At 35.6% G+C, this 19,718-nt stretch overlaps 1 protein-coding gene across 1 annotated transcript in view; it reads right to left on the bottom strand.

Annotated features, from left to right (window-relative positions):
* CCDC150 (coiled-coil domain containing 150) overlaps positions 1-19,718 on the bottom strand; it is a 77,680-nt gene that overhangs the window by 20,722 nt on the left and 37,240 nt on the right. The window contains 4 exon segments of the mRNA XM_021703078.1: positions 3,506-3,586; positions 3,957-4,064; positions 9,638-9,721; positions 14,549-14,662. Coding sequence (XP_021558753.1) covers positions 3,506-3,586; positions 3,957-4,064; positions 9,638-9,721; positions 14,549-14,662 — 387 coding nt within the window.

The following is a 19,718-nucleotide window of genomic DNA, read 5'->3' as shown; positions in this document are numbered from 1 at the left end:
ATCAAGAGTCCAGCGCTTAACTGAATGAGCTACCCAGGTGCCCCTGAGTTAATTTTTACATATGGTGTGAGGTATGAATCAAAGGCTTTTTGTTTTTACATATGGATATCCAGCTGCTCCAGCACCATTTGTTGAAAAGACCATTCTTTCTCTACCTTCACTTTTGTTGAAAATGAAATGTTCATAAAATTACTTTGAATAGGTGTCACATTATTAAGATACAAAAGGGTAAAGTGAAAAATTTCCCTGCCATCCAGTTTTCTTCCTCAAAAATAATGTTGCCAATTTATGATGCATTGTGGAGCTATTCTATGCATTACAAGTGAATATATATGTATATATATATACATACACACACACACACACACTCACATATGTATATATTTTTTATCCTCCTACCCCTTTTACTACACAAATAGTAAAATACTATGTATACTCTTCTGAACCTTGACTGTTTTAATACATATATACTATATACATATATATAGTATATACATACATATGTTCAAACAGTATTCCAAACCATGAATACACCATGATTTATTTAGCTAGTCTCTTACTGATGAAATTTTGGTTGTTTCCAGTCTTTTGCTATTAACAAACAGTACTTCAATAAATAATCTTGGAAGCATGTCATATGTATAAGCTGGTATATCTGTAGGAGAAAGTCCTAGAAGTATAACTGTGAGGTGAAATGATAGATACTAAATTGTCCTCCACAAGAAGTTGTAACATTTTACACTTCCAACAGCAACAAAAAACAGTATCTTTTCTCTACATCTTCTTCAACATTATTACACTCCCTTAAAACTTTTCACCTATAACATTTGAAATACTTTTTAAGGTTCCAAAAATATTACCAAGGATGTCAATTCACAGACTCTGAAAACCTACTCGATTTTGTTCTAGAAAGGGACTCAAGGAAGAATACAGTTTTTATAATTTTACCAATTTTTTAAGATACATATGAAAAGGCCACTAGCAGAAATGTTTACAGAAAAGATCTAAATAGGAGTCAACTCTAGAATACAAACTATATAGTAATTTCTATTTTTAAATATCAAGCAAAGATGGATACTCTAAAAAGTTTTCTTTGGAAAATATTTTCCAATGTTCAAGTTCTTGGGGCTTTTATTAATGTATTTCTATTTTAAAAGCAGGCTTTATCTAAACATTTTACCATGAATATTAAGATTAGATAGATATTTTAAATTTTAAAAAAATCAAAATCAGATTTAAAAAATCTCAATGGCTATTGTTAATCCAAATCTTTCTAAAAATTAGTTATGTGCTAGCCAAAATGACGGTTTCAATCTACATTGTCAGTTTTTCTTATTTGTGAAGAACCTAACTTCCTCGTTGTTACTCATACCTCCAAACATTATCTTTCTGGATTGTTACTACTTTTCTTCATTGTTGTATAAATCTGAAATTTCCTTATGACTTAATTTGTGGTCTTCACTTACCGAATCCCGTTTAAGAAAATTTGGTGATTCATTAATTAATGGTCTTGAAGCAAGAATGTCTATTTTACCTTCCAGTCTTCCCTCCATGGTTTTAATAGCATTCAAAAGAGTCTTTAGAGAGATTCTAGAGTCTCCAATCTCCTGAGAAGCTCTCATAGTAGTCAGAGTAGGTGCAAAGGTCACACGGCGTGCAGAGTTGGGAATAACACTGGGCAAACCAACTGACGAAGTTCTTTCCCTTACGTTGTTTACATGGGGCCTATAGCTTTCAAACAATTTCAAAGACGCAGGCCTCTCCGGAGATTTCCTTCTTCTTGGAGGCATCACCAATTAAAAACAGTAAAATGACTAAACCTAGAGTTATTTTTCAATGAGTGCTCCTTTTATGAGGAGGAACAACACAGTACTCTAAATGAAGCTCTGATGGAAAGTATACTTGAAAATGTGTTCCTTTGCTTTCAGAATGAAGAAATCACACTGTAAAGTTGTCCTAGTGAAGAAACAGACCTTCCTTAAATCGAATTCCCTGTAGGAGAGTGTATCTAATGAGGCCCCCTTTTCCAGTATAGTCAGATGGTTAGAACCCTAACAGTATTCTCTTTGAAGACACATTCTACCTCCTTAGTTACCAGTGGTATACAAACAAAAATATTATAGATACAGAAGTTAGACATACTGAGTATTTAAGATTTTTTTTTTTTAAATTTCATACATGGTAAATCTAAATCGTTGAAATGAATCACTTTCTCTTGGTAACACATTCCTGGATTATTTTTCTTTTCTTTTTTTTTTTTAGGGACAAAGGACTTTATTTTCATGGCACAACAAACAGCATGGGCATCAGCATATTTTCATTCACTCCCTGAGTCCTAAGGGCAATACGAGGGCCAGATGGCATTAGCACACGCAATGAGTAGCATTAGAAAAGAGGAACCCTGAGTTTATGGAACTTGAATCTTCTATAATGGACAATAAGCATGCCTGCCCTTTGGTCAGGAGAGAGATGATGCCATCTCTGTCCCACAAGGCTATTTGTTATATATTCATTCTTGAAAAGAGTCTGAAACAAGAAGCAGTAAGTGTCACATGTAGAAGAACAAAGAATCATGGCAAGTTTTTTCTCAACAAAAAATAATTTTTACAGTTGGCCAAATTTGTAAGTCTGGAAACTACTGAATTAGATGTAATTCCGGAGAATAAGGAGAAAAGAAAAAGCAAGCAAGCAAACAAACAAACAAAAAAGAGGACAGTTATTTTGTGGGAGTGTGTGGAGGTGACAAAAATTCTTCCTGAGGTTCTATATCTGACTCCTAAGTAATTAACCAGCTCTTAAAGTTAGCTTTATATTGTGTCCTATTAATAGGAATAATGGGGCGCCTGGGTGGCTCAGTTGGTTGAGCGACTGCCTTCGGCTCAGGTCATGATCCTGGAGTCCCGGGATCGAGTCCCGCATCGGGCTCCCTGCTCAGCAGGGAGTCTGCTTCTCCCTCTGACCCTCCTCCCTCTCATGCTCTCTGTCTCTCATTCTCTCTCTCGCAAATAAATAAAATCTTAAAAAAAAAAAATTAAAAAAAAAAATAGGAATAATGGCTTTAATTATTTTTCAACCATTAATTTATTGCCATAATGATTCTGAAGTGTAGCCTGTAATAGTGTAAATGTTTTGGGTTACGTCATCTTTGTTGAGTAAGTGGCTTTGTACTACTGAATTTTGAATTCAAATTGATAATACTAGCATTTTTTGAAAAGGTATGATAATTTTACATTTTTGTGAAGTGTTCATTGAAATTTTCAAAACAATTCCAGAAATTTCTGTGAAAGAGGGAATGTGAATCTTGGGGAGAAAAAATAGGACCATTTACTACAAGCAGCTTACATGAAGTCGTCTTCTATGTAACTACTCTGATTATTTTTCTTCACTAAATGTTTTGTTACATTGTTTGTCTTTCTCCATTCATGTGTTAAAATTTTATATGAACTACAAAAGGTTTTCAGCCTCAGCAGCCACCACAGTGACAAGTAAGCACTTATACTAACGCCTCTTTCATGTGAGCTGTCTGGTGCAGGTGTATCTTGTTGGCACTGAGTTCTGAATTTGCCAATAATTATAAAACCGCTTCCTCTATGAAAGTGTTTCTCGATGCTTTCATTAAAATGATGCTCCCTATGAATGCTCACTCATAACATTATTTTGCTTCTGAAAGACATAACTTTTAATTCTATAATAAAGTTTATGAGTACATTCCTAAGCCTCCAATTAGAGCATAAGTAAGTTGGAATGTCCCAGTCCTACTTCAGGCATCTTTTTTTCTCACAGTTCAGCAAAACCTTGTACATTGGGGGTGTTTAAAAAATATTTGTGAATTGAGTCAAATGAGAGAATATTCATCTTTCTGGGACTATATGGTAAGGTGGGGAGAAAGGCATCAATTTCTTAAAACCTAATTAAAACAATATAACAGCAATCTGTTTTGTAGCTATTAATCACACCTGAGCATATTTGCTCTCTAGAGCCTTGTTCAACTTGCGTAGATGGTCATTCTGTGAACTGGTTTCAGTAAAAGAATGTAGTTGTTCCTCTAGCTGTTTAACTTTTATCTAGGGTAAAACAGAAGAATAATAAAATGAGGCTTATTAATTTTATGTGTATATATATTATTAATACATATACTCTAAAAGGATATATTATATACATACACACATATACATACATATATACACGCACATACTCTAAAAGGATATATATGTTATACATATATACACACACACACACAACTCTAAAAAGAAAAATAAGATGTCATGAGTTTGGAAAAATCACAGAGAATCCTTAAAAGTTATAAAAGCAATCCCAAGTTTTTCTAATCATGTAAAGAACGCTATTTCAACTAACATAGCTATTTCAATAGCTTAAAGTAGGCTATAGCCATTTACATGTACGGGGATAACTAATTTGGTTTCTATTGCTTATGGAAACTCCAAATTAACATGACTCATGAATATGAAAGTGAGACTTTGTGGGTAATAATTTCAATTAAAAAACTGTGATATCTAACATTCAAAAAACATTTTGAATATGGATAATTAGAATTGTCAATATGCAAGATGACAGTCTTATTGACAGAATTATAAAAGTTGAGTAAATGAAGTTCTTATACAATGAATTATACTTTAACACTAACTGAGAAAGATGACATATCTTTCTCTTTAAAGAAAATGATCATTTGGGGGAATGAAATCATTAATATTTATTCACTAACCTCCAAACTGTGTTTTTCCACATTTTCTTCCTATCCTACCCACCCTTTCATACAAACCAACAATTAACATTACTGAGCTTATCTCTGAATCAGTAAAAATTTCATCCAAAATTTTTTTATTTAAATCAACTTTTCCCCCTCTGTGTGTCTTGTTTCCTACCTGTAGAGGGTAAACACTTCTTGCCTATAGTTACTGGACACTTTCAGGAACTGTTAAAAATGTGATTGCTAATATTGGGTTTTTTTCAAAGACTGCATAAAAACACATTCTGTCTCAGGATCTCTCTCCTGTTCCACTAAGCTGGATCCTTCTTTTATCTTTGCTTAACTCAACCTCTAGGTACACAGTAAAATGCCCTGAAACTTTTCAGATGGCATGTTCTCATTTATAAGCACTTTAATTTTTGTATTGTCTTATTTGGCATGATTTTTAATTCAGGACATTCATAGGGGAAAGAACACAGAAGCAAATACATTGTGCTGCCCCACAGAGATCTGGGTGGGTGGGGGGGGGGATTAAAATCCAAGCAGCTTCCAACACTAGCTTATCAGCCAGTCTCAGGAACAGCAGTAACTTAGGTCAAGGTCTTTAGTTTATCATTCTTAATCCTTTTTAATAATTTTACTATAAATGTATCCCTAAATAGTATATAGTATTATTTTATGAGACTGATCCATGTTAACACATGTCTCTATTATAGAGACTGCTTTCAAAACTGGTATAACTACTTTCAGGAGTAATTTAATAAACTCTAGTAAAATTCAACATCTGTAATCCTACAATCCAGGAATTCTCCTCTCAAGATTTATACTTAGCTTAGAGAATTTTTTTATATATGAGTACAAGGAGACATGTACAATAATTCATCACATCGGTGTTGTTTGTAAGCAATTGGAAACTGCCTAAATGTCCATCAACAGAAGAAAGGATAAATCTATTTTGGCATATTTATAAAATGGAATAGTACATTACATTGAAAATAAAATTCAGACCATGTTTGAATCTGGGGCAGCAGTTTCTGACACAGTCTATATTAGCAGCTAAAACCCACTCTTTATACCAATCATTAAGTCAATTCTAAAATGTAATCTTTTATCAAATGATTCATAGGTAATATTTTAATCAATTATTCAATGTAGAGAGAACACAGAAGATTATTTTGATCATGTTTAGTATGCAGCTCTTCCTTTAAATTATCTTGCAAGACTTTTATGGTATAAGAGCATTTTCCCTTGGGTTGATGAAGTCAGTCCCTTTGGAATGTGCCAACCCAAGGTATGACATAAAAACACCATGAATCAATAGTTTCAAGTGTTTCAGCTTTCAAAGACTATCAAAAACATTAAGCCCTTGTTGTAGGAATATGAGCAGAAAAAAGTTGTATTTTCCTTAAGATTCTGAGGATAACCTCTGAAGTATGTAATTGAGGTATAAAAGGTTAAATAGTAATCTATACACCCAGCCTGTAATGTTGACTAGCTTTCCTAATGAAAAGGAGATGAGAGGTATGCTTTCCCCTCCTCATTTTATAGGTGAAAGAGATGAAACTCAAACACAATAAAAAAACGATTAACAAAATGCCAGTAAGTAGTTATCAAGAATTGCTTTAAATGTAAATGGACTAAGTGCTCCAATCAAACAACATAGGATGCAACCCAAGCACTTTTAAGAGGGAAGCGTACAGCAAGGCAAAAGAAAAATCTCACATAAACAACCTAACCTTACACCTAGAGGAGGTAGAAAAAGAAAAAGCCCAAAGTTAGCAGAAGGAAGGAAATAATAAAGACTAGAGCAGAAATAAAAGAGAGACTGAAAAAATAGAAAAGATCAATGAAACCAAAAGCTGGTTCTTTGAAAAGATAAAACTGATAAACCTTTAGCCAAACTCATCAAGAAAAAGAGGACTCAAGTAAATAAAATCAGAAATGAAGGAGGAGAAATAAACACCATATCACAGAAATACAAAGGATTATAAGAGAATATGAAAAATTATATGCCAACAAACTGGACAACCAGAAAACATGGATAAATTCCTAGAAACATACAATCTCCCCAGACTGAATCAGGGATAGAAAATTTGAACAGACTGATTACTAGTAATGAAATTGAATCAGCAATAAAAAAAAATCCTAATAAACAAAAGTCAAGGATCAGATGACTTCACAGGTGACTTCTACCAAACATTTAAAGTAACAGGTTCTGGGGAACCTGGGTGGCTCAGTCAGTTGAGCATCTGCTTTCAGCTCAGGACATGATCCTGGAGTTCTGGGATCAAGCCCTGCCTCAGGCTCTCTGCTGAGCAGGGAGCCTGCTTCTCCCTCTGCCCCCTACTCTTGCTCTCTATCTCAAATAAATAAGTAAAATCTTAAAATGAATAAATAAATAAAATAATAGGTTCTGCTGATACTACTGTGGTTTACTGCCTACATTAAAAAAATTTTTAATTATAGTTGACATACAATATTATATAATTTTCTCTGTCATTTATTTATTTCATAACTGGAAGTTTGTACCTCTTAATCCCCTTCACCTATTTCACCACCCCCCACCCCTGACAACTACCAGTTCTCTGTATTTATGAATCTGTTTCTGATTTTTGGAAGTTTTTCTTCCTCTTCTATATTCTGGAATATTTGGAAATACTGAAAAAGAATGAAATCTTGCCATTTGGAATGACATGGATGGACTTAGAGGGTATTATGCTAAGTGAAATAAGTCAGAGAAAAGCAAATACCATATAATTTCACTTCTACGTGGAATCTAAAACAAAACAAATGAACAAAAAACCAGAAACAGATTCATAAATACATGGCTGTCAGAGGTGGGGGGGAATGGATAGGTGAATTAGGTGAAGGGGATTAAGAGGTACAAACTTCCAGTTATGAAATAAGAGACAGGGATGAAAAGTACAGCATTGGGAATATTGTCAATAATGTTATAATAACTTTGTATGGTGACAGATGGTAACTACACTTATGGTAAGCATTTTGTAATGTACATAATTACTGATTCACTATGTTGTATGTCTAAAATTATATAATATTGTATGCCAACTATGTTTCAATTAAAAATAAAAAAATGTAGGCAGTACACCACAGTAGTGTTAGCAGAACTTCTTACTTTGTTTCCAGTAGACATCACAGATATTTTCATATCACATAACAGTTACTGCAAATATCTTGAGAAGCTGTGCTTATCACTAGTTTGAAATTAGTTTACAAAAACACTATTAGATTTTGTTATTGAATGCATTAAAAAAGAAACAAATATTAAAGTATCAATTATTTTTGAATATTTTGATAAATAGATTTTAAAAGAACTGAATTTTTTTTTTTTTAGAGAATGCACAGTGGGGTGCGGGGTGGAGAGGCAGAGGGAGAGGGAAGAGAGAATTTTTTTTTTTTTAAGATTTTATTTATTTATTTGACAGAGAGAAAGAGCAAAAACAGGGGAAGTGGCAGAGGGAAAGGGAGAAGCTGGCTCCCCGCTGAGCAGGGAGCCAGACCTACAGCTTGATCCCAGGACCCTGAGCCGATGCTTAACCAACTGAGCCACCCAGGCACCCCTGGAAAGAGAGAATCTTAAGCAAGCTCCATGCCCAGCATGGAGCCCGACATAAGGCTTGATTTCACAACCCTGAGGGTCATGACCTAAGCCGAAATCAAGAGTCCAAAGTTAACCAACTGGGCCACCCAGATACCCCAGGAATTGAATTTTTAAAAAAAATATGAAATTCAAGAAAATTAAGACTTGCCCAAGGTTAAACAAATATAAATGATTATATTTGAATGTAACACTGACTCCAGAAAATATTAAAAGCACACAGATGGTGGCCAAATAGCCTTATTTTTCAGCAGACAACCTATTATTTCACAACCAACTTTACCAACTGCCTTTTACATATCTGGGCCGATCTGGTGTGCTAACCCTATAACAAGCTCCTGGAGCAAATGAGATGAAATTAACACTGACATGCTTTACATGTCTGTAGTGAGATTACTTAATCAAATCAGCTCTAACTGGACTTCACTTCATACCATTTAATCCAGTGGTCCTCAAGTATGGTTGCATATTAGAATCACTGGGGAGCTTAAAAAGCACTGAAGCCTAGGACCTATTCCCTGAGATTCTGATCTAATTGGTCTGGGGGGCAAGCCTTGTCATGGGGATTTTTCCCCTTGTATTTTATAGATGAACAGAAAAATTGAAAGAATTTTACTGTGAATGTGAATACCCTCACCATCCAAATTCTACCATTAATTTTTTTATACCTGCTTATCACATACCAATTCATCTATCAATTTCCTTTATTGATCCACCAAACTATTTTTTTTTTTCTGTTTCATTTCAAAGTAAATGGCAGACATCATACACTTCCCAGAATGAGGTGTTTAAAAAATTCCTCAAATTGTAATGTGTAGCTAAGGCTGTGACCCATTTATTCAGACTTCAGCATTTCCGCTGGAGTTGGTTATCAGTGTCAAGCTTCCTGCTCTGTAGGTACTATAGGGATAAACCCCACAGGAAGCAAAACAGTATCCCATTCACTCAAGTCTATTGCCTTTGAGTCCCAATTTCCAGGGTTATTTCTTTTTAAGAATATTATAAAATTTCAGCAAAAAAAGAGAGCATAGGCTGTCTACATTCTCAGTGAATGACCATGCATAAAACAATTATAATACAACTTCAAAGAGTCACAGAATGGGCTTTGGTTTCATAATTTTAACTTTCAGTATTATATTACAGGTATGTGAATAGAAGTCATCTGGATTTTATTTAATAAGGCAACAAACTTAGGGGGGTTCAAAAACTTTGGTCCAAAGTTACAGAATTTCTCAAAACCTGGCAATATTTAACTTGACAACTGTGATTAAAAAATTACACAACACAAATCAGAAAATAAAATCTCATACCTGGAGTTTTCCCTTTTCATAGGCCAGTTTATTTTTACTCTCAGTAATTTTTCCCAAGGCCTTTTCCACTTGCTGTTGGGCAAGCTGACAAAGCAAACACAGGTTATCAGTACCTAGGCATAGAATGGAATAACCATTTTCTGAACAAGTATTCATACCCTTATCATTTCTACAGTGACAAAACCAGGATTCATATTTATTTGCCTCTGCTGCCTCTTAGTTTTTCCCTAGAGTGACTAGTCTTTCTATACAACCTACCCCAAAATTATGCACATTCAATATAAAAATTTATATCCAATATTAAGCATCAGTAGGTTAACTATTATGGCCATCTGAGTATTTGTCCTATCAGAGCAGTATTTATTTCATACATTAATTATACATATTCATACATTGTTTCTCAAAGTTTCTTTTTTTTAAGAGAGACAGCAGCAGGACAGAGTGCAAGGGCGAGTGGGCAGAGGGAGAGGGAGAGAGAGAATCTTAAGTAGGCTCTGTGCAGAGCCCAACATGGGGCTTGATCTCAAGATCCTGAGATCATGACTTGAGCTGAAATCAAGTCGGACGCTTAACTGACTGAGCCATCCAGGTGCCCCATTAAAGTTTCACTTTTAATCACTATGTGTGGTTCCCACTAAGGCAAAGGAAAATATTTTTTAAAAGCATTCAGACCAAAAAAGTATTGGTTTCAAAATAACCTAAGAGAAATATAGACTGTTATCAATAAAGGGGCGGCTAATAACAATATATTATCATAAAGTTAATCATCAATTTTCTGTCAGTGGAAATCCCCCTTTCTCACCATACTTTCTATTTTGGAAACTGAGGTAAAAACATTGCATGAACACAACATTTGGGATTATGTTTTGACTAAGTCTTCAGCAAAAATAAATGACAAGGGTGGCCAATGATGTTACAAAAACAAAGCTATACCATAACCATAAAATCTTAGTTACTTAAAATTCAATTCTAAAGTCTATAAACTGAGGTGCCCAATGTACTGTAAAGTGCAGATTCAGTGTATAAAACACCAAGAGCTAGATTTAACCTAAAATATGCTAGCTGTAACAAACAGAGATAACTGCTTGCCTTTTTGGAATATGAAAAGGGTTTTTTTTGCAGTAACTTAGATGATCTGGGTCTCTTACAAAAGGTGTCCAGGAATTTTTTTTAAATAATGGCACTTTTACCTCAATAAAATTCCCTCTTTTAAGCAAAGGCATACAGAAATTCTATTAATCTGTTAAGTATACTTTAAAAATAATCTTCCCTTTTTTTGGTCACCTAAGAGAATGCTAATGCAGTGGTAAGTGTAAAGTGTCTAAGCAAAATCAAAATGTGATTAATATTTGACACAAGGTCACTTATTTAAATTCACAACAAACAAAGAAATTGTTCTAGTTGCTAAAGGAAAGCAGATATTAAGGCAGTAATTTAAATTATTGTTTCCAGATTATTATTATTATTTTTTAAGATTTTATTTATTTATTTATTAGAGAGCGAGCGAGAGAGAAACAGCAAGAGAGGGGAGAGGGTCAGAGGGAGAAGCAGGCTCCCCGCTGAGCCGGGAGCCCGATGTGGGACTCGATCTCAGGACCCTCGGATCATGACCTGAGCTGAAGGCAGTCGTTTAACCAACTGAGCCACCCAGGCGCCGTTTCCAGATTATTTAAATAGGCCTTATATTAAAGAGAATCAATGGAAGACCAGAAATTAGAGAGCACTTGAATGAGTGAATATCTCAGATTCTGAGTTGTGGAAGGCCAAACAGAGATTAACCTTTGCTTAAATAATCTTGTCAATATACTACAAAGATTATTAATATGCAAAGCAAAATAGAAACTGGAGAATCATTTGAGAATTACCATACAAAGAAAAATGCTAATGGTTAGAATATGCATTTTAACTGATTCAAAAATATCACTACTTGGAAAAAGCAGGAAGCAAACAGAATTATCTTAAGATATGAAAGAAAGGTTGACAAGGATTCAACTGTAAGCTACAGAATGATTTCTAAAATCATTTTTAAATTTTAGGTGAGCTGACCCTACTCAGCGGGGACTCTGCTTCTCCCTCTCCCCCTGCTCGTGCTTGCTCTCTCTCTCTCTCAAATAAAAAAATCTTTTAAAAAAAATTTAGATAAGCTGTGAAAGTTAGCAGAAGCTGTTAGAATACATAAAGCCAACAGATACTAGCATCTTGGTAAAGCTATTTTATAGGCAGATTGTAAGCAGGGATTTTTTTTTTTTTTTTTAAGATTTTATTTTTAAGTAATCTCTATACCCAACATGGGGCTTGAACTCACAACCCCGAGATCAAGAGTTGCATGTTCTACTGACTGAGCAGTCAGGCACTCCTGTAAGCAGGGACTTTATTCAAAATATTTAACAACTAGGGGTGCCTGGGTAGCTCAGTCAGTTAAGTGTCTGCCTTTGTCTTAGGGTCATGATCCCGGGGTCCTGGGATCGAGCCCCACATTGGGCTCCCTGCTCAGGGAGGAGCCTGCTTCTCCCTCCCTTCCCCGCTCAGTGTTCTCACTCGCTATCCCTGTCTCTTGCTCTCAAATAAATAGATAAAATCTTTTAAAAAAATATTTAACAACTAGTTTGCATGGGCCACAGCAAACAGAACCAACTTTGATACCTGCCCAACTGTACACTGACTGAATGTCATCCTAGTTTTAAGAAATACATTTATTTATTCTTAAGATTTTATTTATTTGAGAGAGAGAAGAAATACAGTTAATTCATTTTTTAATGATTTCAAATCATTAAAGTCCTAGTTGTGTAGGGAACTGTATTTCTGTCTAGTGCTATCATTTGAAATCGAGAAGTGAGGAGAATAGTTATTTAACTTGAACTCAGGAATAGTAAGCTTCCCCCACTTTCATCATTCCTCACTATGGTTCCCTGAATGACTGCCTGTGGTGAGAGACTTAAATTATACCATCATTAAAGGCCGAAATAAAAATAAACCCAAAATCAGTGTGAAGAAGAAAAAAAGAATACTGTTTAAACATGGATAAAGTAAGCTAGGCCCCGTGATGAGCACTTTACACACAGTATGACATTTAATCCTCATATCCTGGCAAGATAGACATGACCCTCCTTATGTTCCACTGAATCAATCTTTCTCAAATACCTATTATGTATTAAGTGCTATGTTAGGTAAGGGAGTATAAAGATAAGTAACTACAGTTCTTGCATTAGAAGAGAGTGAAGGCAGATACATAATTCTAATCAATTTCTAATCAATGAAATTATTATTTTGATATGTATATGCACAGCATGCTGTGGGAACCCCATGGTTAGGGGGGATCTCCTTAGTCCCAAAGTCCATAGAGGTTAAGGCTGCACAAGTCACACAGTAAATGGAACCAAGGGTTGAAACCAGGTCTGTTTGAATTCAAATCTGTGGTGTGGCATATACAACACACACTCATAAGCATTATCTCCAAAATCCAGTAAGAGGTTATTTTAGAAGGTAGTTCTTATTGAGAATTTCAAGTGTTAATTCCCAAAGAAGAAAAATACACTGCCAACATTGAATGGTGATAGGTTTAATGATATTGCTGAGATTAAAAAAAAAAAAAACAAAAAACCCCCCAAATCCTGACACCTCAACCGCATTTCTCAAGATTCATACAGCCAACAGGGGCGTGGTCAGAGAAAATTCTATGTGGAAACACAGAACTGCAAGATGGAATTGAGGTTTGTTTTATCACTGAGAGACCTTAAGAGGTGCTATGAGCAGGCAAGAATCAACACTGACTGATCAAATCATTGGCAGGATCTGTCAAAATCACTATTAGGATGAGGCTACAGGCCTATCACTGGCAGAGGGGGATGAAAGAATCAGGAAGACTGAGATGTGGTCTTCCAGAGGGACCAGAAGCAGGTGGATTGATAAGCCCAGCTGATGCATGGCCAACAAGCAAGTAGAGGACATGGATAAATCTTTAATCTTGGGGGAGGGAGTATTGGTCTGAGATAGTACCAGGAATTAGAGCTAATGCACCTTGTTGCTGTAATAGCAACTTAAAGGCCTTTTTTCTGGGATGGTTCAGATACTAAAATTTCAATAAATGGTAGTTATCTGCTACATGCTTTACATGTATTAACATACTTAATCCTCAGACAACTTCCTAATAATGGTATTATTTTCCCCACTTTGACAGATTAAGAAACTGAAGCTCAGAGAGGTCACAGCCAAAATTGAAACACAGGCAGTCTGGCTCTAAAGCTATGAAAATGTAATGGATTTAGACTTACTCTCTAGGTTTTCATAGTTGAAGTAATGAGCAGCTTATGACAGAGGTTGAAAGAATTTAACTCAGATTAAGACAGACTCACATCGGAACCTTCTCTGCAATTTTCAAAGGTGATCTGCATTCTATAGAAACAATTTTTTTTTCAAGTACTCAAAAGCACACAGGAAAACTCATTAGCTGCTTAACAGAATGATCATCTCTTTAAATACCCTTCACTGAGAGATGTTTTACAAACTCTACCATTTATTTGTTTTGCACTGACCTTGTCAAACAGCTTTTAGAAATTGTACTTATTACTGATTACCTAATAGAACTGTCAGAAAAGGAAAAGAAAAATATACGTTTCTTCCTCATAATTTATGGAAGAGCAAATATTTTAAAACATTATATATATTTGTGCTTTTCAGTATTATAGATCATCTGTGGAGGCAGATGTTTAATAGCTGCCTTAAATTCTTGTTTTCTTAAATCTTTTATTGTTTGAGTACTCTAAGGCTCTCTGCTATATTTAGCCTGAGTTATCCAGGACTTAATAATTATTAAAATGCAAACAAATGAAGAAAACCCATCTTCTGACTTCTGATTTTTAAAAAACTCATCAGGCATTAATTCCTAATTTAAACTGACCTTTTTATACCCACCCCATTGTAATCAGAAGTGACTTGCTGAAGTTCTAGGGAAGCCATTTGTTCTGCCAGGTGCTTATTCTTTTCCTCTAGAGTCTGCAGGTTGTGGGTTAATGCATTTATATCTACCTTTGAAACACAAAAGGAGAAAAGAAATCTATTTATGCTAGATCCAAAAATATTATCTTATTTTAAAAATGACATTTTTAACTGTAATTTAGAAGTTATTGTATGAACATGTCCTCCTGTCTCTAAATGCAGGGATTTGTAGCCTGATAGCTCTGATGATTTTGTAAACTTTTTTCTTTTCTTTTAAAAATTTTCAGCTTTTCTAGTTGTCTTCAGCAGGAGGGCTATGACAAATTACATTGTTCACATTTACTAGAAGTAGAAGACCTTCTGGTACTTGGTATTTACTTAAATATTAATTTAAGCTTATGAACATAGATGCAGAAAGCCTCCACCAAATACTAGTAAAATGATTTCAGCAATATATAAAAAGGATAACAAGCCAGGACTAAGTTTATCCCAGCAACACAAAGCTTGTTGAACATTCAAAATTAATTAGTATAATTCACTACCATCAATAAATTAGAGAAGAAAAAATGTATGACCATCTCAATAGATGCAGAAAAAGCATTTCACAAAACTCAACATTACTTCATGATAAAAACTCAGCAATCTGGAAATGAAAGGGAACCATCTTTACCTGATGAAGTGTATGCATAAAAAACCTACACCTAATATCAATCTTAATAGTAGAAGACTTGAATGTTTCCCCCTAACACTGGGAAAAAAGCAAGGATATTTACTCTCACTATTTCTGTTCATTATCATACAGAAGGCTATAGCTGATGCAATAAGGCAAGAAAAAGTACAATAGACCTAAAGATTGGAAATGGAGAAATAAAAATATCTCTACTTACAACAGATATGATCATCTACAGAGGAAATCCCACAAAAGTGTACAAAAAAGATACCAGAATAAGTGACTTTAGTAAGGTTGAAGGATACAAGGGATGCAACTCAATTGTATTTCTATATACTAGCAATAAACAATTGGAAATTTCTTAAAAGTATGCCTTTTGTAATAGTATCAAAACCCATGAAAATCTTTAGTACAAATCTAAAAAAAAATACGTCCAATATTCAATATGCTCAAAATTATAAAATAGTGGTAAGAGAAATTAAAAACCTAAATAAAATGGAGAGATATATCATGTTCATGAATAAGATCAATTGCTAAAATGTAAATTCTCTCTAATCCCAATTAAAATTGTGTGGGCCCGGACCAGGGTCCACTCTTTGGTGGGGCCTGGACTTAGGGCTAGAAAAATATGCCCTAGAATAAAGACTAAAGGGAGTTCTTCAGGCTGAAATAAAAGGGTATTAGACAATAACTGGAATTCACATAAAGAAAGAATACAGCTACTACAGTAAAGGTAGCAACATGAGTACATATAAAAGGTGTTTATGTCTGTAACTCTCTTTATTACCCATAACTCAAAATTATATAGTAAAAGAAAGAATAAGGGAATTTAAAAAGTACACTAGAAGTATCTTAACACAGAAGGCAGCAGTAATGGAGAGAGAGAGGAATAAAAAGCATGTAAGACAAAAAAAATAAATAAAGAGTAAAGTGGCAGACGTAAATCCTACCTTATCAGTAATTATGATAAATATAAATGGATTAAACACTCCACCAAAAAAAAAGAGACAGGCAGAATGAATTTTTTAAAAGATCCAACTGTATGCTGTTTATAAAAGACACATTTTATTTATTTATTTTAAATTTTATTATGTTATGTTAGTCACCATACAATACATCATTGGTTTTTGATGTGGTGATCCACGATGCATTGTTTTCGTATAACACCCAGTGCTCCATGCAGTACGTGCCCTCCTTAACACCCATCACCAGGCTAACCCATCCCCCCACCCCCCTCCCCTCTAAAACCCAGTTTGTTTCTCAGAGTCCATAGTCTCTCATGGTTCATCTCTCCCTCCAATTTCCCCCCGCCCCCATTTTTCCCTTCCTTCTCCTAATGTCCTCCATGTTATTCCTTATGTTCCACAAATAAGTGAAACCATATGATAATTGACTTTCTCTGCTTGACTTATTTCACTTAGCATAATCTCCTCCAGTCTCATCCATGTTGATGTAAAAGTTGGGTATTCATCTTTTCTGATGGCTGAGTAATATTCCATTGTATATATGGACCACATCTTCTTTATCCATTCATCTGTTGAAGGGCATCTCGGCTCTTTCCACAGTTTGGCTATTGCGGACATTGCTGCTATGAACATTGGGGTGCATATGGCCCTTCTTTTCACTACATCTGTGTCTTTGGGGGTAAATACCCAGTAGTGCAATTGCTGGGTCATAGGGTAGCTCTATTTTTAAATTTTTGAGGAACCTCCACACTGTTTTCCAAAGTGGCTGTACCAACTTGCATTCCCACCAACAGTGTAACCACTAAGGAAATTGAAGCAGTAATCAAAAATCTCCCAACAAACAAAAGCCCAGGGCCAGATGGCTTCCCAGGGGAATGCTACCAAACATTTAAAAAAGAATTAATACCTATTCTTCTGAAACTGTTCCAAAAAATAGAAATGGAAGGAAAACTTCCAAACTCATTTTATGAGTCCACCATTACCTTGATCCCCAAACCAGACAAAGACCCCATCAAAAAGGAGAACTACAGACCAATATCCTTGATGAACATGGATGCAAAAATTCTCACCAAAATACCAGCCAGTAGGATCCAACAGTACATTCAAAGGATTATTCACCACGACCAAGTGGGATTTATCCCTGGGCTGCAAGGTTGGTTCAATGTCCACAAATCAATCAATGTGATATAATACATTAATAAAAGAAAGAACAAGAACCATATGATCCTCTCAATAGATGCAGAAAAAGCATTTGACAAAGTACAGCATCCTTTCTTGATCAAAACTCTTCAGAGTATAGGGATAGAGGGGACATACCTCAATATCATAAAAGCCATCTATGAAAAACCCACAGCGAATATCATTCTCAATGGGGAAAAACTGAGAGCTTTCCCCTTAAGGTCAGGAACATGGCAGGGATGTCCACTATTACCACTGCTATTCAACATAGTATTAGAAGTCCTGGCCACAGCAATCAGATAACAAAAAGAAATAAAGGCATCCGAATCGGCAAAGAAGTCGTCAAACTCTCACTCTTTGCAGAGTATATGATACTTTATGTGGAAAACCCAAAAGACTCCACCCCAAAACCACTAGAACTCATACAGGAATTCAGTAAAGTGGCAGGATATAAAATCAATGCACAGAAATCAGTGGCATTCCTATAAACCAACAACAAGACAGAAGAAAGAGAAATGAAGGAGTCGATCCCATTTACAATTGCACCCAAAACCATAAGATACCTAGGAATAAATCTAACCAAAGAGGCAAAGAATCTGTACTCAGGACACTATAAAATACTCATGAAAGAAATTGAGGAAGACACAAAGAAGAAATGGAAAAACGTTCCATGCTCATGGATTAGAAAAACAAATATTGTGAAGATGTCAGTGCTACCTAGAGCAATCTACACATTCAATGCAATCCCCATCAAAATACCATCCACTTTTTTCAAAGAAATGGAATAAATAATCCTAAAATTTGTATGGAACCAGAAAAGACCCCGAATAGCCAGAGGAATGTTGAAAAAGAAAAGCAAAGCTGGCGGCCTCACAATTCCGGACTTCAAGCTCTATTACAAAACTGTAATCAAGACAGTATGGTACTGGCACAAAAACAGACACATAGATCAATGGAACAGAATAGAGAACCCAGAAATGGACCCTCAACTCTATGGTCAACTAATCTTTGACAAAGCAGGAAAGAATGTCCAATGGAAAAAAGACAGTCTCTTCAACAAATGGTGTTGGGAAAATTGGACGGCCACATGCAGAAGAATGAAACTGGACCATTTCCTTACACCACACACAAAAATAGACTCCAAATGGTTGAAAGACCTAAATGTGAGACAGGAGTCCATCAAAATCCTAAAGGAGAACACAGGCAGCAACCTCTTTGACCTCAGCCGCAGCAACTTCTTCCTAGAAACATCACCAAAGGCAAGGGAAGCAAGGGCAAAAATGAACTATTGGGACTTCATCAAGATAAAAAGCTTTTGCACAGCCAAGGAAACAGTCAACAAAACCGAAAGACAACCGACAGAATGGGAGAAGATATTTGCAAATGACATATCAGATAAAGGGCTAGTATCCAAAATCTATAAAGAACTTCTTAAACTCAACACCCAAAGAACAAATAATCCAATCAAGAAATGGGCAGAAGACATGAACAGACATTTTTCCAAAGAAGACATCCAAATGGCCAACAGACACATGAAAAAGTGCTCAACATCACTCGGCATCAGGGAAATCCAAATCAAAACCTCAATGAGATACCACCTCACACCAGTCAGAATGGCTAAAATTAACAAGTCAGGAAATGACAGATGTTGGCAGGGATGCAGAGAAAGGGGAACCCTCCCACAGTGTTGGTGGGAATGCAAGCTGGTGCAGCCACTCTGGAAAACAGTATGGAGGTTCCTCAAAAAATTGAAAATAGAGCTACCATATGACCCAGGAATTGCACTACTGGGTATTTACCCCAAAGATACAAATGTAGTGACCCGAAGGGGTATGAGCACCCTGATGTTTACAGCAGCAATGTCCACAATAGCCAAACCATGGAAAGAGCCAAGATGGCCATCGACAGATGAATGGATAAAGAAGAAGATGTGATGTGTATACACACACACACACACACACACACACACACACACACACACACACACTGGAATATTATGCAGCCATCAAAAGGAATGAAATCTTGCCATTTGCAACAACGTGGATGGAACTGGAGGGTATTATGCTGAGCGAAATAAGTCAATCAGAGAAAGACATGTATCATATGATCTCACTGATATGAGGAATTCTTAATCTCAGGAAACTGAGAGTTGCTGGAGTGGTGGGGGTGGGAGGGATGGGGGTGCTGGGTGATAGACATTGGGGAGGGTATGTGCTATGGTGAGCGCTGTGAATTGTGTAAGACTGTTGAATCACAGACCTGTACCTCTGAAACAAATAATACATTATATGTTAAAAAAAAAAAGAAGAAGAAGAAGAAGATAGCAGGAGGG

Source organism: Neomonachus schauinslandi, chromosome 3 (assembly GCF_002201575.2).
Source record: "Neomonachus schauinslandi chromosome 3, ASM220157v2, whole genome shotgun sequence".
In the NCBI taxonomy this organism is placed as follows: domain Eukaryota; kingdom Metazoa; phylum Chordata; class Mammalia; order Carnivora; family Phocidae; genus Neomonachus; species Neomonachus schauinslandi.
This window is presented reverse-complemented; position numbering and strand designations above follow the sequence as displayed.